Source organism: Oncorhynchus mykiss, chromosome 7 (assembly GCF_057628025.1).
Source record: "Oncorhynchus mykiss isolate SJ-2025 chromosome 7, ASM5762802v1, whole genome shotgun sequence".
Lineage (NCBI taxonomy): Eukaryota > Metazoa > Chordata > Actinopteri > Salmoniformes > Salmonidae > Oncorhynchus > Oncorhynchus mykiss.
Window position 1 is genome coordinate 57,786,923 of NC_143028.1, and position 23,536 is coordinate 57,810,458.

The window sequence follows — 23,536 nt, forward strand, 5'->3', positions numbered from 1 at the left end:
TTCACTGCCAAAACATTGCATAGAATACTGTCTGAAGATGCTCTTCCTTCTCAGACCCCAGAGCCTGTAGGGATGGGCGTTGGCAGTTGAATCTGGAGTACATTGAGTTTTGTATTGTTTATTTGGTTAATTATTTGGGCTGATATACAGCCAAAACTGTAGGTGGCGGCATGCAGCTACAGTATTTGTTTGCGGGCGGCAATAATATCAAAGAAGAAGACCCCGCACAGTAGGTGGTAGCAATACACAAATAGTTGTAGTCTGCCATAAAACTTTAAGGAAGAAGATGTGCATGTCAGAGTAGAAACTATACCATGAAGTCCAAGGAACTGTCTGTAGATCGCAGCGATAATTATGATGAGGCATATATCTGGGGAAGGGTATACAACTATTTCTAACGTGTTGAAAGTTTGAAAGAGAACAGTGGTCTCCATCATTGGAAAATGTTAAAAATATGGAACTACCCAACTCTAGGTTGGCCGTTTGACCAAACTGAATAACCGGGTAAGAAGAGCCTTGGTCAGGGAGGTGACCAAGAACCCAATGAGCACTCTGACAGAACTACAGAGTTCCTTGGCTGAGATGGGAGAACCTGCCAGAAGGACATTTCTCTAAAGCACTTCACCAATCTAGGCTTATGGGAGAGTGGCCAGACGGAAGCCATTCCTGAGAAAAAAGCACACGACAGCACGCCTGGCGTAAGCAAATAGGCAAGTGAAAGACTAAAGCAAAAGATTCTGTGGTCTGAGACCAAAATGAAACTCTTTGGCCTGAATGCAAAATGTTATGTCTGGAGAAAACCAGGCTCATCACCCGTCTAACACCATCTCTACCATCAAGCATGGTGGCGGCAGCACCAAATTCTTGATGAGAACCTGCTTCAGAGTGCAAACAACCTTAGACTGGGGCGAAGATTTACATTCCAACAGGACAATAGACCCCAAGTGTTCAGCCAAAGCAATTCTGCAATGGCTTCAGGACAAGAATTGGAAAGTCATTGAGTGGCCCAGCCAAAGCCCAGAGTTGAATCCCATTTAAAATTGGTGGATTGACTTGAAGATGTCAGGTTACTGTCGTTCTCCATCTATCTTAACAGAGCTTGAGGAAACCCAACACGAGTCAAAGCTGATACAGACATACCCAACACGAGTCAAAGCTGTAATCACTGCTAAAGGGGCTTCTACAAAGTATTGACTCAGTGGTGTAAATAGTTTGAAATATTTCTGTATTTCATTTTCAATAAATTTGATGCAATTTCTATTGTGTATTGTGTGTAGAGATAGGTGCGGGGGGAAAAAACAATGAAATGCACTTTGAATTCCGGGTGTAACACAACAAAATGTGGAGTAAGTCAAGGGCTATGACTACTTTCTGAAGGCTCGGTACACAGACAGGATGTGTAACACAAGCAAATACATGACATATACAGAAAATGCATACACAAACAAACAAGCCAGAAAGTCAGACTGGGGCAAACAGACCGTCTACCATCATTTCTTCCATGCAATGTATCCCTATTCTGAGACATTACACGATGTAAAGACACCTGTGCTGTCCTCTGGTCTAATCTTTATCTACAGTAAGGGCATGGGCTGAAATAACCTCCTGTGGCCATGTAGTGAGACATATTCCATCTATGCTCCAGAGATATGGTCTTGTGACCATTAAGGATGTTTTAATGCCTTATTTCTCTCTCTTTTACTCTCTCTTGGTCTGTTGGTATTTCTCTGTCTCTCTCCCTCGGTCTCTCTCTCTCTTCACTCTCTCAGGGATTCTTCCGGCGCAGTATTCAGAAGAACATGGTGTATACCTGCCACCGAGACAAGAACTGTCAGATCAACAAGGTGACCCGTAATCGCTGTCAGTACTGCCGGCTGCAAAAGTGCTTTGAGGTTGGCATGTCCAAAGAAGGTGAGTAACAGTGCATCAGAGGGATGCCATTACAACCCGTTTTGTCCAGTTTGCCTGCTGGGTAAGTTGTGCTCAAATGTAAAGGTGTGAGGAGATCAGAGACTGCTTGAAAACAGAGAGGTTGTGAGAGTGATTGGGTGGCAAAGAATTTGTAAAGGGATCTCACTACAGTTTATGTCTGTAAGTGTGTGTATTGGGATAGCTAGGGTTTACAGTGAAATCACAATATGGCCCCTATAAATGGATATTATAAGCACCACCAATCCACCACGTTCCCTTACTCTCTCACTTATCGTCACTCCTTCCTCTTCTCTGTCATGCAGCGGTGCGTAATGACAGGAACAAGAAGAAGAAGGATGTGAAGGAGGAGGTGGTGTTGCTGGAGAGCTATGAGCTCAGTGGAGAACTGGAAGAGCTAGTCAACAAAGTCAGCAAGGCCCACAAAGATACCTTTCCCTCACTTGTCCAGCTGGGCAAATACACTACAGTGAGTGTCACACACACACACACACACACACACACACACACACACACACACACACACACACACACACACACACACACACACACACACACACACACACACACACACACACACACACACACACACACACACACACACACACACACACACCTTAGCCCTCTCTCTCGTATTCCAGAACTCCAGTGCAGACCACCGTGTACAGTTGGATCTGGGGCTGTGGGATAAGTTCAGTGAACTCTCCACCAAGTGCATCATCAAGATAGTGGAGTTTGCCAAGCGCCTGCCAGGCTTCACCACCCTCACCATCGCTGACCAGATCACTCTCCTCAAATCAGCCTGTCTGGATATACTGGTACCTGAACACTTCTCTCCCTCCACTATGTCTGTACTCCTCTCTCCCTCACTGCTCTCTCCCTCCACCTCCACTCTGTCTGTACTCCTCTCTCCCTCACTGCTCTCTCCCTCCACCTCCACTCTGTCTGTACTCCTCTCTCCCTCACTGCTCTCTCCCTCTACCTCCACTCTGTCTGTACTCCTCTCTCCCTCACTGCTCTCTCCCTCCACCTCCACTCTGTCTGTACTCCTCTCTCCCTCACTGCTCTCTCCCTCCACCTCCACTCTGTCTGTACTCCTCTCTCCCTCACTGCTCTCTCCCTCCACCTCCACTCTGTCTGTACTCCTCTCTCCCTCACTGCTCTCTTCCTCCACCTCCACTCTGTATGTACTCCTCTCTCCCTCACTGCTCTCTCCCTCCACCTCCACTCTGTCTATACTCCTCTCTCCCTCACTGCTCTCTCCCTCCACCTCCACTCTGTCTGTACTCCTCTCTCCCTCACTGCTGTCTCCCTCCACCTCCACTCTGTCTGTACTCCTCTCTCCCTCACTGCTATCTCCCTCCACCTTCACTCTGTCTGTACTCCTCTCTCCCTCACTGCTCTCTCCCTCCACCTCCACTCTGTCTGTACTCCTCTCTCCCTCACTGCTCTCTCCCTCCACCTTCACTCTGTCTGTACTCCTCTCTCCCTCACTGCTCTCTCCCTCCACCTCCACTCTGTCTGTACTCCTCTCTCCCTCACTGCTCTCTCCCTACATTTTCACTCTTCTCTCCCACACTACAACCTATCTACTTCTCTCTTTCCCTCACAATGCTCTATCCATACTCCTCTTTCCCTTAACACACTATCAACATGTCACTATCCTCAATCCTTTGCCACTCCCTACAATTTACACACCCCCTCTTCCTCACCCTCCCTTTTCATCATCTTTGTTGTCATTTATTCCCCTAACCTCTCCATCCTCTCCTCTCAGATGCTGAGGATCTGCACTCGCTACACTCCGGAGCAGGACACAATGACCTTCTCCGACGGGCTGACCCTGAACCGGACCCAGATGCACAACGCAGGCTTTGGCCCTCTCACAGAGCTGGTGTTTGCCTTTGCTGGCCAGCTGCTGCCTCTGGAGATGGACGACACAGAAACCGGCCTCCTCAGCGCCATCTGCTTGATCTGTGGAGGTACTACTGTTTGTGTGTGCACGCACATGTCTCAATAATAATATGTGACCATTTTGGTGGCATATGCTCCTAAACATTTTGCTGTGAGACCTTGAATTTTTATTTGAGAGAACCAATGCGGCTAGATAATTGTTGTAATGATTTCGTTCTACCGTTGTTTCCGAGTGCCCTAGAGAAAAAAGCAAACACATATTCATTAGCATCATGGTTGTACCATTACTACAGCGAAAACGTCTTGTTTCTTCGAATTTTACATTCATTTGCTTACACTTTGTTCAGCCCTGTTACCTAGCTGGCTAGCTAATAACCTGGTAACTAGTAGGCCATATCTGAACAGTTGGGGACACAGAAAGAAAGTTACAGGGATGGCTTCTTCAGGAGATCAATGAGGATAGCAATGAATGAGTGACTAATCTCTTTCATCTACAATTTTCGATGTAATCTCAGTAGTACAGTTACTCTTTTACACAATTTAGAAACCTAACATTCGACAAACGACTTTGTAATTTCAATGACAGGTAATTGTATCATCATTTTAGTATTTTATAATACACATTTATTTACAGGGTTACACATTAGTTTCTAGGGAACAGTATCAGAAGCAGCTAGAATACAGTACATATAGGCCCAGTATAGGCTATATCTCAATTGGGGCTCGTACATTTTATGTTGTGCTCCTAACTTTTATAAGTTGGGAGCACTAGTGCTACCAATTAATATTCTGAATTTAGAGCCCTGGCTCAATATCCTAGGTACAATACAATACACTACAATACAGACTCTTGCCTCTTCTATTTGTGTTCCTTTTTTTTCTTCTCCCTGACCCTATGTCATTGGCTGCTGACTCTTTTTATACCCATCATTGGCTCTCCCCCTTCCTGACCCAGTGTGATTGGCTCTCTCCCTCAGACCGTATGGACCTGGAGGAGCCCCAGAAGGTGGACAAGCTACAGGAACCCCTCCTGGAGGCCCTGAAAATCTACGCCCGCCGCAGACGCCCCAACAAGCCCCACATGTTCCCCCGCATGCTGATGAAGGTCACCGACCTCAGGGGCATCAGCACCAAGGGTCAGTACAGATAAGGATGTAGTACACAGTACAGATATATAGCACATCTTAGATCTTTATTCATAACACAGGCTATACTAACACAATACTGACACATAGATCAATATGCATATATAGTAGAGCCTCAGACTCCTGCATTCAATCAGTATTGATAGAGACATAGCACCCCAAATAATTAACAATGAATAACTGATTGTAAGTCACTCTGGATGGCTAAATGGCTAAAGTGTCAATGTGAATGTAAACTTATGTTTATGCGTGGGTCTCTTTGTGTACTGTAGGTGCTGAGAGAGCCATCACTCTGAAGATGGAGATCCCAGGCCCCATGCCTCCTCTGATCAGGGAGATGCTGGAGAACCCCGAGGCCTTTGAGGACAGCAGCGACTCTGGGGACAGTGCCTCCGCCCCCCCTGCCATCCAAGCCATCAAGAAAGAGAGGGAGGAGAAGAGCCTCGAGGAGGAAGATGAGGATGAGGAGGACGAGTGGGGGGACGAGGAGAGGGAGAGGGGGGCGGACAGCGATGGGGAGCCCTGGGGGGAGGCTGCAGCGGCAGAAGCGGTGTCCCAGAAAGGGGCAACTGGGAGATCCCAGTGAGAGTGACATAGTGATGCACTCTGACCCATTCTCGTCACCTCCTATTCCACCACCCTCAGACAGACCAACACTCCCTGTCCTATTCTTACAAGCCCACCAAGTCATCTACCCACATGAGCAGCCCATCCTATAACAAAGGTCTACTCCAAGACCAAGCTGTTACACCTGTTTACTCCAAGACCTCTGCTGTTACACCTGTTAAACTACCCCCCACACCCCTATACACATACACACACGCGCGCGAGCGCGCACACACACACACACACACACACACACACACACACACACACACATGCTGTATACCCATAAGAATTTCCCCTTTGCTCTAGATAGACAGTAATGTAAAGGCTCTATGTAGTGAACCTACTCTGTCACTCCAGGGTGAAACTGGCCCAGGAACTGTCTACAGGAAAAGTTTCAGGAACTGTCTACAGGAACAGTTTCTTGGGGCGGCAGGTAGCCTAGTGGTTAGAGCGTTCGGCCAGTAACCAAAAGGTTGCTAGATCGAATCCCTGAGCTGACAAGGTAAAAATATGTCGTTCTACCCCTGAACAAGGCAGTTAACCCACTGGTCCTAGGCCGCCATTGTAAATAAGAATTTGTTCTTAACTGACTTGCCAAGTTAAATAAATAAAATAAAAACAGGTGGAACATGTAGTCTGGAAGAGAAGAGAGAGAAAAACAAGCACTAATTCTCAGAGTTGGGACAAGTGCCACGAGAGATCACTGTGCCAATCATAAGACTGACCATATGCTACTTTACAATGCTGTCTCCACACAAAGAGAAACACAAGAGATCCTAATCTGAATGGCAGCAGCTTGGATTGGTGGACCATATGAAATGCACTCCCCCACTTTCCTTAAGGGCTACTCGGAGTGCAAGAGCATTGACGAAACGACAACTGCAACAACCAAACTCTTATTGTGAAAACCATTCGCCACAAATGCCTTTTGAGAATAGTTTTTTGACATTAATGTTTTTCTATTGTATGATTTCCCCCAAATAACATTCATATTTGAACATATATTCAAGTGTGTTACTATGTATTTTACTCTGTTATTGTTGTCTCGTTTATGCTTCAGTCATGCTCATGTTTGACGAGCAATATCAAACTAGCGATAGATTCTCAGTTTGTAAGTTGAAAACTCAACTTACAAACGGGCAACTCTCTTCTGATCTTTACATCGTCTGTGCTTGTGACTTCACTCATTGGGACAGAGCTTATTGTAGATCTCTGCTCGATGAGAAACAAAAACAAGGATTTGACCAATGGACTATGGCACGTTGCAAGCTATAGTTGTGAGCTACACATATACTAAACACACAAACACACTCCTTTAACGTCTATAAAGGTGTGCAGGGTCAATTTTCTACAATGTAATGCCAATGCTTTGACTCAGGGTGATTCTAGAGATGGACAAAAACTCACCAGTGTGAATGTTCAAGACAATCACAACAAGGAACTGTGGGGTAGCACCGACGGTTCGCCACTCTCCCCGTTTTCTTCATCAACAAGCCATTCTACAGGGATCTGAATGTGAAACAGAACTAATGTAGTTTCCCTTTGTTCTCAGTGGAATGCCATGCAGTCTACCAGGGGGATCAGATATCTGGGTGGGCAGAATCCAGTACATACAGTTGAGGTCGGAAGTTTACATACACGTTAGCCAAATACATTTAAACTCAGTTTTTCACAATTCCTGACATTTAGTCCTAGTAAAAATGTCCTAGTCCTAGTTGATTTATATCAACTTTTATTTATTTCATCACATTCCAAGTACATACACTCAATTAGTATTAAATTGTTTCAGGTAGCCTTCCATAAGCTTCCCACAATAAGTTGGGTGAATTTGGCCCATTCCTCCTGACAGAGCTGGTGTAACTGAGTTAGGTTTGTGGGACTCCTTGCTCGCATATGCTTTTTCAGTTCTGCCCATAAATGTTCTATAGTATTGACGTCAGGGCTTTGTGATGGCCACTCCAATACCTTGACTTTGTTGTCCTTAAGCCATTTTGCCAAAACTTTGGAAGAATGCTTGGGGTCATTGTCCATTTGGAAGACCCATTTGCGACCAAGCTTTAACTTACTGACTGATGTCTTGCGATGTTGCTTCAATATATCCACATAATTTTCCTTCCTCGTGATGCCATCTATTTTGTGAAGTGCACCCGTCCCTCCTGCAGCAAAGCACCCCCACAACATGATTCTGCCACCTCTGTGGTTGGGATGGTGTTCTTTGGCTTGCAAGACTCCCCCTTTTTCCTCCAAACATGACGATCGTCATTATGGCCAAACAGTTCTATTTTTGTTTCATCAGACCAGAGGACATTTCTCCAAAAAGTATCATCTTTGTCCCCATGTGCAGTTGCAAACCGTAGTCTCGCTTTTTTATGGCGGTTTTGGAGCAGTGGCTTCTTCCTTGCTGAGCGGCATTTCAGGTTATGTCGATATAGGACTCGTTTTACTGTGGATATAGATACTTTTGTGCCTGTTTCCTCCAGCATCTTCACACGGTCCTTTGCTGTTGTTCTGGGATTCATTTGCACTTTTCGCACCAAAGTACGTTCATCTCTAGGAGAGAGAACGCGTCTCCTTCCTGAGCAGTATAACGGCTTCGTGGTCCCATGGTGTTTATACTTGTGTACTATTGTTTGTACAGATGAATGTGGTGCCTTCAGGCATTTGGAAATTGTTCCCAAGGATAAACCAGACTTATAGAGATCTAAAAAAATTCTGAGGTATATTTCTTTTGATTTTCCGATGATGTCAAGCAAATAATTTTTCATGCTGTTTAAAGGCACAGTCAACTTAGTGTATGTAAACTTCTGACCCACTGGAATTGTGACACAGTGAATTATAAGTGAATTTATCTGTCTGTAAACAATTGTTGGAAAAATGACTTGTGTCATGCACAAAATAGATGTCCTAACCGACTTGCCAGAACTATAGTTTGTTAACAAGACATTTGTGGAGTGGTTGAAAAACGAGTTTTAATGACTCCAACCTAACTTCTGACTTCATCTGTAGCTGACATCTGTGATTCTGAAACTAGCCGTCTGCTCCCAGCCATAGCCGCGGGAAGTAGGTATGCTGAGGGTGCTGCAGCACCCCCTGAAAAATCATCACCACTCCTCCACCTCCAAACATCTTCCCACAGCTATGCTCCCAGCCCCAAGTCATGGCTTAGGTAGTGTGTTGATAACAGTACAGCACATTGAAAGTAAGCCATAATTACTAGTGTTATGAGTCAGAATACATGGACTAGATCACTAACACAGGACCAGTTCAGTCTTAGGTCCATTCATTCAATTCAAAAACTCATGTATAGGCCATAGTTACACATATCATTGATGTCAATGAAGTCTCACCCTCATACAGTGATGATCTCGTAGATGAATAAGCAATATTGGAATTATATGCAAAGCCATGAATCAGGAAATGAATGTGTCTGCGGTATGTAGATGTCTTTGTGTGTCAGTGTGTGTGTGCACCCACATGTGTCTCTCTGTGTGTGTTTCTTGCTACTTGTGCAACATAATTTAGTGTTTTATGCTTGTTCTACCATATAATAGATGAGATACTATTTTGGAAACTGTCTACATACATGAACTGGTTTCTAGGACTTTTAGTCCCTAGTTCTGTCCAATAACATTCACAGAACCGTATGGTTGATTTCATTACTCCAGTCATTTTTCTTAATTATGTTTTTTTACTTTTATGCTTTACAGATTAATTTGATATTTAGATAAGTTAGTCCTTTTAGAATGACTGCATTTAATTATCAAAAAGTCCACAAGTGAGATATTCCTCCCAGTTCCTCTATAAACATATCTTCTTGCCCCAATGATGACTGTGCACAATCTGACTTTAATAAAGGAGCAGGGTATTTGAGTTGAGTTGAGTTGAGTTTATTTTTATTTTTACAGGGACAGTGCACATTAATCAACGTTTCAGTAAAAGTGCTGGTTTTAGCCAGCCGGCTAATTTTCAACCGCAGTCCCTGGGCAGGTTATTAAAAACAATTACAATATAGACAATAGCAACATAGAACAAGCAAGACATAGCAACATAGGACAAGCAAGACATAGCATACAGACAGAGCAACATAGGACAAGCAAGACGTAGCATACAGACAGAGCAACATAAAACAAAAAGCAGCAAGACAAAATTCATAAAAGTAACAAAGTGTTTCCACACCTCACAAGCTACAGACAACAGACAACATGGAAAGCGGCAACACACAGCTAGGGACCATGTTCACAAATCTGATTTACCTTTAGCCATGTCTTCAAGCATTTTGTGAAAGTGTGATATGTGGTGCAGTTATGTGTGTCTGATGGCAGTGTATTCCAGACATGGGAAGCTCTCACAGAGAATGCAGATTTACTAAAGGTGCTTTTCCTTAGGGGAACTATACAGTCACCTCTCATGGCAGACCTTGTGGATCTGCTGCCATATGTCTGGGTTTTCTGTTTAACAAAAATATTGAGTGGAGGGGGAGCCAGGCCATTAAGGATCTTGAATACAAGACATGTGTCGGTGTATTGCACAATATTTTCCCAACTCAAGAGCTCATGCTTTCTAAGGATGTGACAATGATGATGGCTATTGGGCTTCCTATCAAGCACTTTGCGAACCTGTTTGTAGACAGACTGAATAGGTTTTAATGTTGTACAGCAAGCTTGGGTCCAACTAGTCAAGCAGTATGTTAAGTGGGGGAGTATCATAGATTTGAAGTACAGTTTTGCTACCTCTGTAGTCAAACAATTTTGTATAAATTGGAAATTAGCTAGGTTGAATTTGGTTATTTGAATTACCTTTTTCACATGCTTTTTAAAAGAGAGGTTGGAATCAAGTATGATGCCAAGGTACTTAAAATCGGATACCACCTGGAGCTTCTCCCCTGACACATAGACATCTGGCTCAGTAGCATCTGTTGCCCTCTTTGTGAAGAACATGCAAACAGTTTTTTTCACATTGAGATGCAAACACGAGTCACTGAGCCACTTTGTAACCTGGACCATTACAGTAGTGAGTTATTGTGCAGCTTGTTGTTTGCTCTTTGCATGCACATATATCACTGTATCATCTGCATACATTTGAACTTCAGACCCAGTACAGACAGAAGGCAGATCATTAATGTACATTCATTAATGTATTTATGCTCATAATGTCTCAAACTCCACATCTACAGTGTATTCAGTTTCCACACTGTCGGCACCGTGCCGTTGTCTCTTAGCTAGTGCCAACAGGCACAGCAGTGTGTGGACTTGTAAAAGTCTGTGGTTGTAAAGCATTAACATGGACCTCAGGCTGAGTAAGACTTCCAGGGTAAGGAATGGATTTGGAGTTAATCCCCAGTGTACATTGAGACCATTAGTTATTCTGAAAGAGTGATTTACACCTTCATGTCAGCAGCCACTGCACAGACCTACTCAGTACTCAGCCAGGACTTCTTGGAGTAGGGGGAGAATTTGCCTATATAGTCACACCTTGATGCATAAACCTCAACCCTCACTGCAGCACAGTTCACATAGCCACTCTAGTGAGAAATCTGATAGCTTTAAAACAAAAAACATATTTAGTGTGTGTAGGCTATTTATGTAGGTGTGTGTGTGCGTGTGTGGCCTCAGAATGCTACAGAGGACCCTGTCACTAGCTAGGTTTCCATCCAATTGGCAACAGATTTCCATGTGAATATTCTAAAATCCGCATAAAAACTATATGCACATTTTCCAACCAGAGATGTGTTTCCATCAAATTGACTTGCAAATAACAGTCTGTGCACACATAAAAATAACTTGCGCAGATACATTTCCATGTACCGAATCAGAAATACAAGGTAAATGGGTTTCCATCGCATTTTCAACTCTACTGATGGCTTTGTAACAACACATCACGTGCGTTCTATCAAATCACTTGTCACATTTGTCACATATACGTGTTTAGCAGATGTTATTGCAGGAGTAGCGAAATGCCAACAGCTCGCAGATAAAGTGCGGGTATAGGCTACCTACATGATAAAAGCGATATTCTTTGTATTTGTCAAATCATCATGACGATCATCATGTCACCAGAATAAGACCCTCAATATTTATTGGAAAGGAGCATCAAACTCATCAGCGTGCACTTTCACCACCCTGTGAAGTTCAACATAATTTATTTACTGCATGCTTTACGGAGTCGTAGTGGGATGAACACACAATATCATCGCATGACTCAAAGTTTACTTCGATATGAAAGTTAATATATCAATAGTTGGTCATGAAGGCGTTTCCACCGCGCTTCCACCTTGTCTAGCATATTTTGTTTTGTCAACATTTGGAAAGTTTACCGACAAATGTGTTGTTTCTATCAGGCCTGTTTGACCATTTTTATCCGACATGTACTGATTTAAGTATTTGTTCATTCTTGTTATATAGTCAATGTTTTGTTTGAAGCTAAACGGATGTAGCAAAGAACCATGGTGTTTGTGCATTTAGCAAGCACGATCAATATATATGAAGAATATAGGGCATATATTTTGGACAAAATGTTTTCAAGACAGCTGAAATACAGTAGTGATTGTTTGCTGGCAATGATAACCGAAAATAGATTGACAAAGAAAAACAATTACACCAGTGTTATCATTCAGGAATAATTTCAATTAGGCCAATTATTTGAAATGTGTGTGCTATTGTATTTTTGTTCCTTTTTACAGCTTGTAGTATTATCGATAAGCTCTATCTTTTTAATGCTTGAGGATTGTTGGGTATTTTATGAGTAAAATAATTGCTTTTCAGAATGTACTATACTTGTCTTCATTTTCTTATTTTTCTTATTTTGTTGGTGTTCATAACTATAATATAACTTTCATTTTTCAATTTAATTTGTAAAAACATTATGACTTTTTTGTACTCTAAATTCAGGGATTTCAAAATCTGCCTGTGATTTGTATTTCTGTTTGTGTAAAAACATGAAATCCCCAGTTTGTGTTTGTATGCTCTTGTGAGATAAAATATACTGGTAGTTTGTTTTTCTGTTGTTCCATATCGGCTGTCCCTTATCAAAGTTTCTCAAAACAACGCTTTGTTTCGCCTATCTTTGTTGTCCCTTAAAAAACATTTTGTCATTAAGGCAGTTGTCATTTCTTGTACGTTTGGATGCTGTTGTTAATATTTTGATTTTATAAAGAAACTTATCTTTTATATGTGTGTGTTCATTTGTATTACATGTGTACTGTATCATCATGTCATTAGCATCAATACAGATGCATACCTGATCAAAACACACTGGGGGGCGATGGTAGTTCTACCATAGTAAATTGAATCCACTCCTACTCTATTGGGAATGAATGGGGCAACATTAGCATGTTCCTTCTGGCTACATCGCCACCCATTTCACACTGTCAAGCTGTACTGCGCTGGCCTGGTTACATATCCACCACAGTTGCTGGAACCTTGCTGGAAAGGAAAATGTTGAAAGAAAATATCTGAGCCAGCACCGTACTGTACAGGCCAGAGAGATACTGTAGTATGAAAAGGTTATTAGGATATGATCAAACTAAGTAATTGAGTTGAATTGGCCATGCAATTGTGGACATACTGACATTAGCCATTTTTTTGTATTTATCAGTGGCTAAATAAGCTGAATTTATTGGTGGCTATTTAAACAGATCTGAACCATGGATTGCGGTTTCGCCTGGCCAATGGACTACTTTAAAGGTAAAATAGAAAATACATGTAAGTGAAAAGTACCAAATGTGTCCTTTAATGGAAATATACTGTAGACAGCAGACACCAGAGTTGGATGTGCCACATTTATTTGTTATTACATGGGCTTGAACCCAGTGTCCTAAAGGGTTCTTCAACTGTCCCCATAAGAGAACCCTTTTTGTTTCCAGGTAGAACCCTGTTTCGCTTGATTTGATGATTTCTCCTTTGAGATAGTTTCAGCAGAGAGGAAGAGGAGAAGCGAGAGGGCTCAAACTGGCCAGAATCTGACCAGTATAAGCCCAATGCATTTCTATGGCCATAATATGCAGACCTAAGCTTGTCGCCTGCTCTCCCATCGTCATTATATACAGATCTCAGCCTCTTGCGAATTGGAAAGCAATGTTGGTGGGTGCACTGTTCCATTAGCGGTGAGTGGGTAAAATCACTAGCGAAGCGAAGCCAGAAAAAGGAAGCCATATTACATCCTACAATATGTGTTGCGATAATTGTTGTTTGCTCTATAACCTGTTAGTTAATATGCCTTGCCACCATGAATATATATATATATAGGCCTGGGCTGAGACAATAAGAAGACACTGTGGCAGAATAAATTCAACCACACATTTGTTTCATCACAAAATCGGAGAGCAACCTCTGTCCGGGGAAGTCCACAAAAATATGTTGCATGTAACAAACAGTTACATGACCTACAGCATGGGCTAATGTTAACTAGCTGGCTCATTATTGCCCAAGAAAGGAAGTTAAGCTAGCAAGCTCCGAGTGGCGCAGCGGTCTAAGACACTGCATCCCAGTGCTAGAGGTGTCACTACAGACCCTGGTTCGATCCTGGGCTGTATCACAACCAGCTGTTAACAGGAGTTCCGTAGTTCCGCACAATTGGCCCAGCGTCGTCTGGGTTAGGGGGGAACAAATTCTTATTTACAATGACTTGCCTAGTTAAATAAATACAAATTTGTCTTAATCAGACTACAAAAACACTATTGATTTAGAACCACAGAGCATTACCGCAAGTCACAAAGAAAACAGGAGCTACCTCCACTATTCTAGAACCATTTCAACTACAACATTTAAACATAATCAAATCACCTATGCTTAGTCTAATACACTGACAACAAAAAGATACCAAAAACAATTTAGTCCAATCAAAGTAAGGTAAATATGATGTGGCTGTCCATGGTTCTGATTTCTGTGTGTGTCACGTCTGCTCCCGCTCCCGCTCCCCCACCCTCCCTGGAGCTCGAAGGCTTGTTGATGATGGTCAACAATAATACTAGACAACTAGCCTACTGTCACGGATCTAAACAGTAATGCTGCTAATTCTGTTCACCAGAACCGGAGGTGGACATCACTGGCCTTCTAGGCTTCACTGAACTCGATTCATTATCATCAACCCCGGACAGTCTTGTCTGATTACACACACCTGGTTCCCATTTTGTCTTGATTATGATGTTATATATGTGCCCTCTGTTCCCATGTCCGTTGGAGTGTTTTGTGCATTGTGTATTACGGGTCTCATCCTGTGTCATTCTACAATGCTCTTATGTTTGGGTACATCCCAGTGTTTTGTATGCTGTTTTTTGGGGGTGTATTAAAAACCCTGTTATGAATTCCTGCGCCTGTCTCCAAATTCTTCATAGCAGCGTGACACCTACATCTAGACACCAATGCGCATCCAATCCATCCAACAAGTATATGTCAATGACAGTATGCCTATAATTGACTCTTTCGGTTCGATTTTGCAATGGCATGGCCTACAATATTTTAGATTTGTGTGCCCATTGGAACTGTTTTCACACCTAAACATTGAAATGTTCAATGTTCTAATTCATTTGTTAAATGCTTAATAATGACAAATAACCCTGTCATAAATGTAATTAACGTAAGGAAAGGTAGTGTTTTATGTCACACGATCTGTCAAGATAAAACATGAACTAATTCATTATGGACATTATGAACTAGGTTGTAAAACATGTTTTGATTCAACTTGTGTATTATATTGAATATCGGACACCTATTCTGCATGTGTGCATGTGTTTAAAATAGCTTTGGATGAGAGGGTAGGCGACCAGCAGTTGTGTAGGCCTTAAGGCCTAGTGGATGTTAAACACATTTTTGCTATGCACTGAAAGTATAGGGAGTGTTAGTTTTTTCACTGCAATCAGCAATCACTTTACCCATCTATTTTTGTTAATACTACATCACTGGCTAATGGTAGTCCTATTTGAAGTTGATGGTAATACACCTTGTAGCCTACCTTAGTAAGTTGACTGTGTGTGTTAGGGTGACCCTCCCGTTTTTCCCAGGACAGTTTCAGCCTTATTCAAATCAAATCAAATCCAACTTTATATATATGAACCCTTTGTAATTACCTGGACTTCTGCATAAAATGGTCATAACATTTGGTCTGATCTTCATCTAAGTCACAACAATAGACAAACACATCTATTAATGTAGGCCTAATCAATGGCAATCCCTGGATGTCTTAACCTCTCTTGGGTAGGGGGCAGTATTTTGAAGTTTGGATGACAAACGTGCCCAAAGTAAACTGCCTGTTACTCAGGCCCAGAAGCTAGGATATGCATGTGCATGTGCATATATGGAAAACACTCTGAAGTTTCTAAAACTGTTAAAATAATGTCTGTGAGCATAACAGAATTGGTATGGCAGGCGAAAACCTGAGGAAATTCCATCCATGAAGTGGGATTTTTTTGATGCGATTTGTTTTCCATTGAATGCCTATTGACTATTTTATGGGTTAGTGCCCAGATTGCAGCTCCTATGGCTTCCACTAGATGTCAACAGTCTTTAGACATGCTTTCAGGCTTGTATTTTGAAAAACGATGAGTAAAAATACCTTTTGGTCAGTGGACAGGGGAAGTATGCAGAGCTGGATTGGGCGCCTGACTGTGAGCGCGCCGTTCATTGTTTTTCCTTCCTTTTGAAAAGGCTATAGTCCGGTTGAAATATTATTGATTATTTAGACAATAGACAACCTGAAGATTAATTATAAACACAGATTGACATGTTTCGATGAACTTTACACATACTATTAGGATGTATTCGTCTGCATGTTTTGACCGCCCTAGAGCCAGTGGATTACTGAACAAAACGTGCCAACAAAACTGAGTTTTGGGACATAAAGAGGGACTTTATCAAACAAAACAAACAATTATTGTGTAACAGGGAGTCTTGTTAGTGCAACCACATGAAGATCAAAGGTAAGTAATTAATTGTATCGCTATTTCTGACTTTTGTGACTCCTCTACTTGGCTGGAAAATGTTTGCATGCTTCTGTAAGCGGAGCACTGTCCTCAGATAATCGCATGGTATCTTTTCGACGTAAAACCTTTTTGAAATCTGACACAGCGGCTGGATTAACAAGAAGTTAAGCCGATGTTTAAATAGCACTTGTATATTTTATGAATGTTTATAATGAGTATTTCTGTATTTTGAATTTGGCGCTCTACAATTTCACTGGATGTTTGCCATGTGGGACACTACCATCCCACCTGCCCATAAGAAGTTTTCAACAGCTTGGAAAATTCCAGAAAATTATGTCATGGCTTTAGAAGTTTCTGATAGGCCAATTGAAATAATTTGAGACAATTGGAGGTGTACCTGTGGATGTATTTCAAGGCCTACCTTCAAACTCAAACTCAGTGCCTCTTTGCTTGACATCATGGGAAAATCAAAAGAAATCAGCCAAAACCTTAGAAAGAAAATTGTAGACCCCCACAAGTCTGGTTCATCCTTGGGAGCAATTTCCAAACGCCTGAAGTTACCACGTTCATCTGTACAAACAATAGTACGCAAGTATAAACACCATGGGACCACGAAGCCGTCATACTGCTCAGGAAGGAGACGTGTTCTTTCTCCTAGAGATTAATGTACTTTGGTGTGAAAAGTGCAAATGAATCCCAGAACAACAGCAAAGGACCGTGTGAAGATGCTGGAGCAAACAGCTACAAAAGTATCTATATCCACAATAAAACGAGTACTATATCGACATAACCTGAGAGGCCGCTCAGCAAGGAAGAAGCCACTGCTCCAAAACCGCCATAAAAATGCAAGACTATGGTTTGCAAATGCACATGGGGACAAAGATCATACTCTTTGGAGAAATGTCCTCTGGTCTGATGAAACAAAAATAGACATGTTTGTCCATAATGAACATCATCATGTTTGGAGGAAATAGGGGGAGGCTTGCATGCCGAAGAACACCATCCCAACCGTGAAGCACGAAGATGGCAGCATCATGTTGTGGGGGTGCTTTGCTGCAGGAGGGACTGGAGCACTTCACAAAATAGATGGCATCACGAGGCAGGAAAAATATGTGGATATATTGAAGCAACATCTCAAGACATCAGTTAAAGCTTGGTCGCAAATGGGTCTTCCAAATGGACAATGACCCCAAGCATACTTCCAAAGTTGTGGCAAAATGGCTTAAGGACAACAAAGTCAAGGTATTGGAGTGGCCATCACAAAGCCCTGACCTCAATCCTATAGAAAATTTATGGGCAGAACTGAACAAGCGTGTGTGAGCAAGGAGGCCCACAAACCTGACTCAGTTACACCAGCTCTGATAGGAGGAATGGGCCAAAATTTACGCAACTTATTGTGGGAAGCTTGTGGAAGGCTACCTGAAACGTTTGCCCCAAGTTAAACAATTTAATTAATTGAGTGTATGTCAACTTCTGACCCACTGGGAATGTGATGAAAGAAATAAAAGCTGAAAAAATCATTCACTCTACTATTATTCTGACATTTCACATTCTTAAAATAAAGGGGTGATTCTAACTGACCTAAGATAGGGAATTTTTAGTATGATTAAATGTCAGGAATAGTGAAAAACTGAGTTTAAATGTATTTGGCTAAGATCTATGTAAACTTCCAACTTCAACTGTAAGTCAAACACTTGTCATTGTTCTTTATTGTTGTAATGTAACGTTAACTTAAGAGGTAGAAGATACCCTCACAAAAAAAGTTACTGAAGTAACTGCAGTAGACTGTGGTATTTTGAACTCAGTAATTGCAGATTAACTGCAGTTACACTGCAAAATTACTGCAGTAAAAAAAACGGTTATTTTGAATGCAGTATTTGTAATATTCTGCAGTTTTACTGCACTCTAACTGCAGTTATACTGCACTCTCACTGCAATCTTTTTTTGTAAGGGTATTTGCCAATGCAAGTAACATAGTAGTAGCTGACTATTTTCTTGCTTATTCTGTAGTGGAGGATAAAAAATACCTGTATGCTATGGATGTGTAACTGTGTAGCCAATCTGTGTATGGGCCCTAAAACATTTGATTTAAATATTAGCTCAGAAAAGTGGCTTTATATGATCTAGCTACAAAGCTTCCACTGGTAATGTTATCCTAGTGGTTAGAGAGCTGGGCCAGTACCCAAAAAGTTGCTGGATCGAATCCCTGAGCTGACAAGGTTAAAATCTGTCGTTTCAGTTGAATTCATTCAGTTGTACAATAGTGCAGAAAAGAGCCGTCCCCAACATGTTTTTCTTCTTCTCCTGAAGACCAGAATGTGTCTTTACGCACACTTGTGTCTTCTTCTTCTTCTTCTATGGCATGTAAGCATTTGCACAATTTAGTCAGCATGCCACCACCTACTGTGCAGGATGGAAACAGGATTCCAAAAAGATGGAACCAATGTGATCCCTACACAGGCTCAAGACACAGGAGGTTGATGGCACCTTAATTGGGGAGGATGGGCTCGTGGTAATGGCTGGAGTGGAATAGGTGGAATGGTATCAAATACACCAAACACAGTTTCCATGTGTTTGATGCCATTCCATTCGCTCCGTTCCAGCCATTATTTTGAGCCGCTGGCTCAAGGGGAGCTTGGGAGGGCGGGCTGTTTTCTGGCGCCAGTACCCCTTGCAAGTCTTCCGATGTAAACTCTTGAAGTCACAAAAACTTTTCAGTCGCAGCTACAATTATGTCCACTACCATATCTTCACTAGCTCTTTTAATTGCCTCCGATTGACCACTCTAACTTTTGCCACTTCCAGCTCCTTCACCCTTACAGGGCACTCCAGGAACTCGGGATCCCAACACAATTGCAACACCGTTGTCCTTCTACACATCGTTCTTCAGTATACTCCGTCCGCCTGCACACACTAAAACATTGCCAAATCCTTTAAAATGTTTACAGTGCAATGGTTTGGGAGTGAAAGCTCTTACTGTGAATCTTACAGAACCAACATAACCAACAGACTTTCCTCCTTTTCACCGGGCACCAACCACTCCTGGAATTCTCTTCAGGTATTCAATGTTAACATCCATCTGTGATGACTCCTTTAACGGGCGCTCTACTCTGAAGTTCAAAGCATGATACTTCTGTTGTATGGATTCTTTTGAGGCCCACTGCAGTCTTCCTCTGTTCTTCAGAAGCACAATTAATCAGAATAAGACGACTTCTGGTCACTTTGATAGATTCCACCAGCGCATGCTTCACCATCTTCGACACCACAAACGGGTCTCCCAGATATGCATCCTAAATCAGCAAAAGCATCCCAACAACAAACAAATCCTTATCCGACATACACAAAGACCTATCTTTCACTCCAATTTGAGATAATTTCCTCTTTAACACTACTGTTCATCCTCAGCAGCTTCGCTCAACGTCCTGCTCGATTCAACCCTGGCATCCACTTCCGCCATCTTGACCGCCTTTCACAACCACCACGCACTCGCATCAATCCAATCTCAACCTTAACGGTTTGTGCACTTTCTGTCTCATGAGGAGGCTTGAAGCAGGCTTGAAGTTGTGTTCTCGTAACAATTTGATCTGTTTGCCCTATTTCTTGATATGTTTGACTTTTACAGTCATTAATTCGATTAATTTCAATGTTTGAACAGTTTATTTCAGTTCATTTCAGTTTACCAGTAGGTAGGTCTATTACTTTAGTCCTTGTGCTGGAAATGCCCCAAGGCTGTCCAAATGCTCTGTCTAAATGCTAATACTCTCTACAGTTTTGGAAACATTTGGAACTTAACTTTCATATAAGCAAAACTAAGAAAATAAATACAAAAGATACACTTACTGTACGCAGTTTAAGAAAGTTGCACCTGGCTGTGGAATGGAACTGTCCAATGTGCAAGGTGAGAGGATGTGTCATAGCCCAGGCAGTGTGTGAAAACAACTAGGTGCAACTTTGCTAAACTGCTTACAGTATGTGTATATTTTGTAGTTGAAAGATTATTTATCGCTTTTATGAAAGTTAAGTTCCAAACGTTTCCAAAACCATAGCGTTTTAATCTTGTTCATTGATCCAGCTGTAGTCCATACCTTCAGTTGAGAACTCAAGGGGTGGGTATACCCCTTTGGGTTCTCAAGAGCTAGTAAGTAGCCTAGCTAGCATCTAAGTTACATTGTGAAAAAGCCAACCTATAGCCTACCTTTGTTTTACTGCAAAAATAACTATGATATTGAGAAAGAAAAATAATAATTGACCTACTAGAAAACCTTCGATAGCTCATAGCTAATCTTGCTCAGACACTTCCACCCATGTGCAATTAGTCAAACAGGGACAATGAGGAATTACATGACTTTCAAATAAATATTCTTCAAGTAACTATGGATTCAGACAGACTCAGACTCATAGAAAGTAATGTGCATTTGCAGATTTCTGCTGCAATGGAGTCAACTAAATGATGTTGACAGGAAGTGCAGTTGTTGCTCTCTTTTTGCTCTCTCTCTTGACCTCTAGATTAAGACCTTAACCTATTTTAGTTTGTAATGTCACCTAATGTCTCCATAACCATATCTGCAGTGACTGTCCTAGTTCTATATAACATAACCAACCCTGTGTCATGCCTGCTCCTGCTCTCCCTCTCTGGCGCTCGGCGGGCCATCATTACACACACCTGTCACCATCGTTACACGCATCAGCACTTCATTGGACTCACCTGGAATCCATCACTTATTTATTGCCTCCCCTATATCTGTCTATTCCTCAGTTTCATCCCTGTGTCAGCATTAATGTAGTTTTGTTTCCCCTGTCCAGACGCTGTCCTTGTTATGTTTCATGTTGGTTATTTATTAAATATTCACTCCCTGTACTTGCTTCTCGTCTCCCAGCGTCTGTCCTTACACCCTGGGCCTTACCACAGTATGACATTATCTCGCATAATAGCTATTGCCAGTGCATCCATGCTTCATTTTGCTTTCTAGTGTAGAGGAACTGAATACCTGCTGATTTGGTTAGATTGGGGGATAGGCACTACTGTGTTTTTGCGAAGATGCTCACTCTACTCTTGAAGGTTGGCACAATCTTTGCATGCATTACACGAGCGCAGGCACACACTTCTCCCTTCAATGATGGATGTGTTTTGTCAGCATGTAAAAAACATTGTAATAGGGAGAGAGAAGAATGCAGTAAATTGGGATAGTACTGCTAATTAAATGATTTCCATAATTAACTGTCATTAAACAGAGATCAATAAAGCGGTGCAAGGATGAAAACAGGGTCCATACCTTATCCACTGTTTTACAAGGAAGCTTTAAACGACCTCGTATATTCCACTGCGCTGAGGCACGTTTCCATGGGAACGCAGGATGGTGTGGAGGATTTAAGGCAGCTGAGCAGTATATTTTATTCCCCCTTTTTATGCGTTTCTGTCTTTATTTAGATTTGATCTGTCTTTGGCTGCCTGGAGTATGACTGATCTGAGATAAAACTGTGCAGAGAAAGGGGTGTGGAGGGGGGGGATTTCCCCATTTTACCCCTGGGTGCAAATTAATATGACAACAGTATTGTCAGATACATCAGGGAGTGGAGGCATTTTGGAACATACATCATCAAGAGACACTCAGGAAAGCCTTGTAGACTCGTTATAGTAGATAGCAGCCAGGGATCTTCATGAGCCCCAGATGGACCTTAAGATAGGCAAACATAATATAAACCGAGAGTGAGAGTGAATGAAAAGGAACAGATTAGGAAAGGAGGGATGGACTTGTTGTAGAGTGCTGGTGTGATATGCCATGCTATAGTTGAGAGGTGGTGTGACACGCCATGCTATAGTTGAGAGGTGGTGTGATATGCCATGCTATAGTTGAGAGGTGGTGTGATATGCCATGCTATAGTTGAGAGGTGGTGTGATACGCCATGCTATAGTTGAGAGGTGGTGTGATATGCCATGCTATAGTTGAGAGGTGGTGTGATACGCCATGCTCTAGTTGAGAGGTGGTGTGATATGCCATGCTATAGTTGAGAGGTGGTGTGATATGCCATGCTATAGTTGAGAGGTGGTGTGATACGTCATGCTATAGTTGAGAGGTGGTGTGATACGCCATGCTATAGTTGAGAGGTGGTGTGATACGCCATGCTATAGTTGAAAGGTGGTGTGATATGCCATGCTATAGTTGAGAGGTGGTGTGATATGCCATGCTATAGTTGAGAGGTGGTGTGATATGCCATGCTATAGTTGAGAGGTGGTGTGATATGCCATGCTATAGTTGAGAGGTGGTGTGATATGCCATGCTATAGTTGAGAGGTGGTGTGATACGCCATGCTATAGTTGAGAGGTGGTGTGATACGCCATGCTATAGTTGAGAGGTGGTGTGATATGCCATGCTATAGTTGAGAGGTGGTGTGATATGCCATGCTATAGTTGAGAGGTGGTGTGATATGCCATGCTATAGTTGAAAGGTGGTGTGATATGCCATGCTATAGTTGAGAGGTGGTGTGATATGCCATGCTATAGTTGAGAGGTGGTGTGATATGCCATGCTATAGTTGAGAGGTGGTGTGAAATGCCATGCTATAGTTGAGAGGTGGTGTGATATGCCATGCTATAGTTGAGAGGTGGTGTGATATGCCATGCTATAGTTGAGAGGTGGTGTGATACGCCATGCTATAGTTGAGAGGTGGTGTGATTCTCAAAGAGGTGGTAGCGCTACTGTTTGGGTTTTGGCACAGAGCGACTTCATTTCTCCAGACCGTGTTTCCAGACCGTGTTTCAGACTCAGAGCAGGCTGTATTAGACCATTGATTTTATAATTAGCTCTTTTCCTCCAGAGCTCTTTTCCTCCAGAGCTCTTTTCCTCCAGAGCTCTTTTCCTCCAGAGTTTTGGAGAATAGTAATAGACGAAGAGTAGAAATTGGCAAAGAGGATCAGAGGCAGAGGAGCAGACAGTCAGATGGATCCTCCGCTCCATCCAGCCATTCTGTGATAAAGTGTATGAATGGTTTGTCTTAACAGTACCTCATAAAAATCACAGGAGACAAGC

At 42.2% G+C, this 23,536-nt stretch overlaps 1 protein-coding gene across 4 annotated transcripts in view; it reads left to right on the forward strand.

Moving 5' to 3' along the window:
* The window catches only part of LOC110528197 (retinoic acid receptor gamma-A), an 87,149-nt gene extending 74,389 nt beyond the window's left edge, over nt 1–12,760 (forward strand). For all 4 annotated transcript variants that reach the window (XM_090241426.1, XM_036983744.2, XM_090241427.1 and 1 more), the window contains 6 exons: nt 1,770–1,911; nt 2,235–2,398; nt 2,571–2,747; nt 3,704–3,908; nt 4,818–4,976; nt 5,258–12,760. In XM_090241426.1, coding sequence (XP_090097552.1) covers nt 1,770–1,911; nt 2,235–2,398; nt 2,571–2,747; nt 3,704–3,908; nt 4,818–4,976; nt 5,258–5,571 — 1,161 coding nt within the window. In that variant the 3' untranslated portion in view covers nt 5,572–12,760. The remainder of the gene's footprint in view (nt 1–1,769; nt 1,912–2,234; nt 2,399–2,570; nt 2,748–3,703; nt 3,909–4,817; nt 4,977–5,257) is intronic.
* The last annotated feature ends 10,776 nt before the right edge of the window (nt 12,761–23,536 follow it).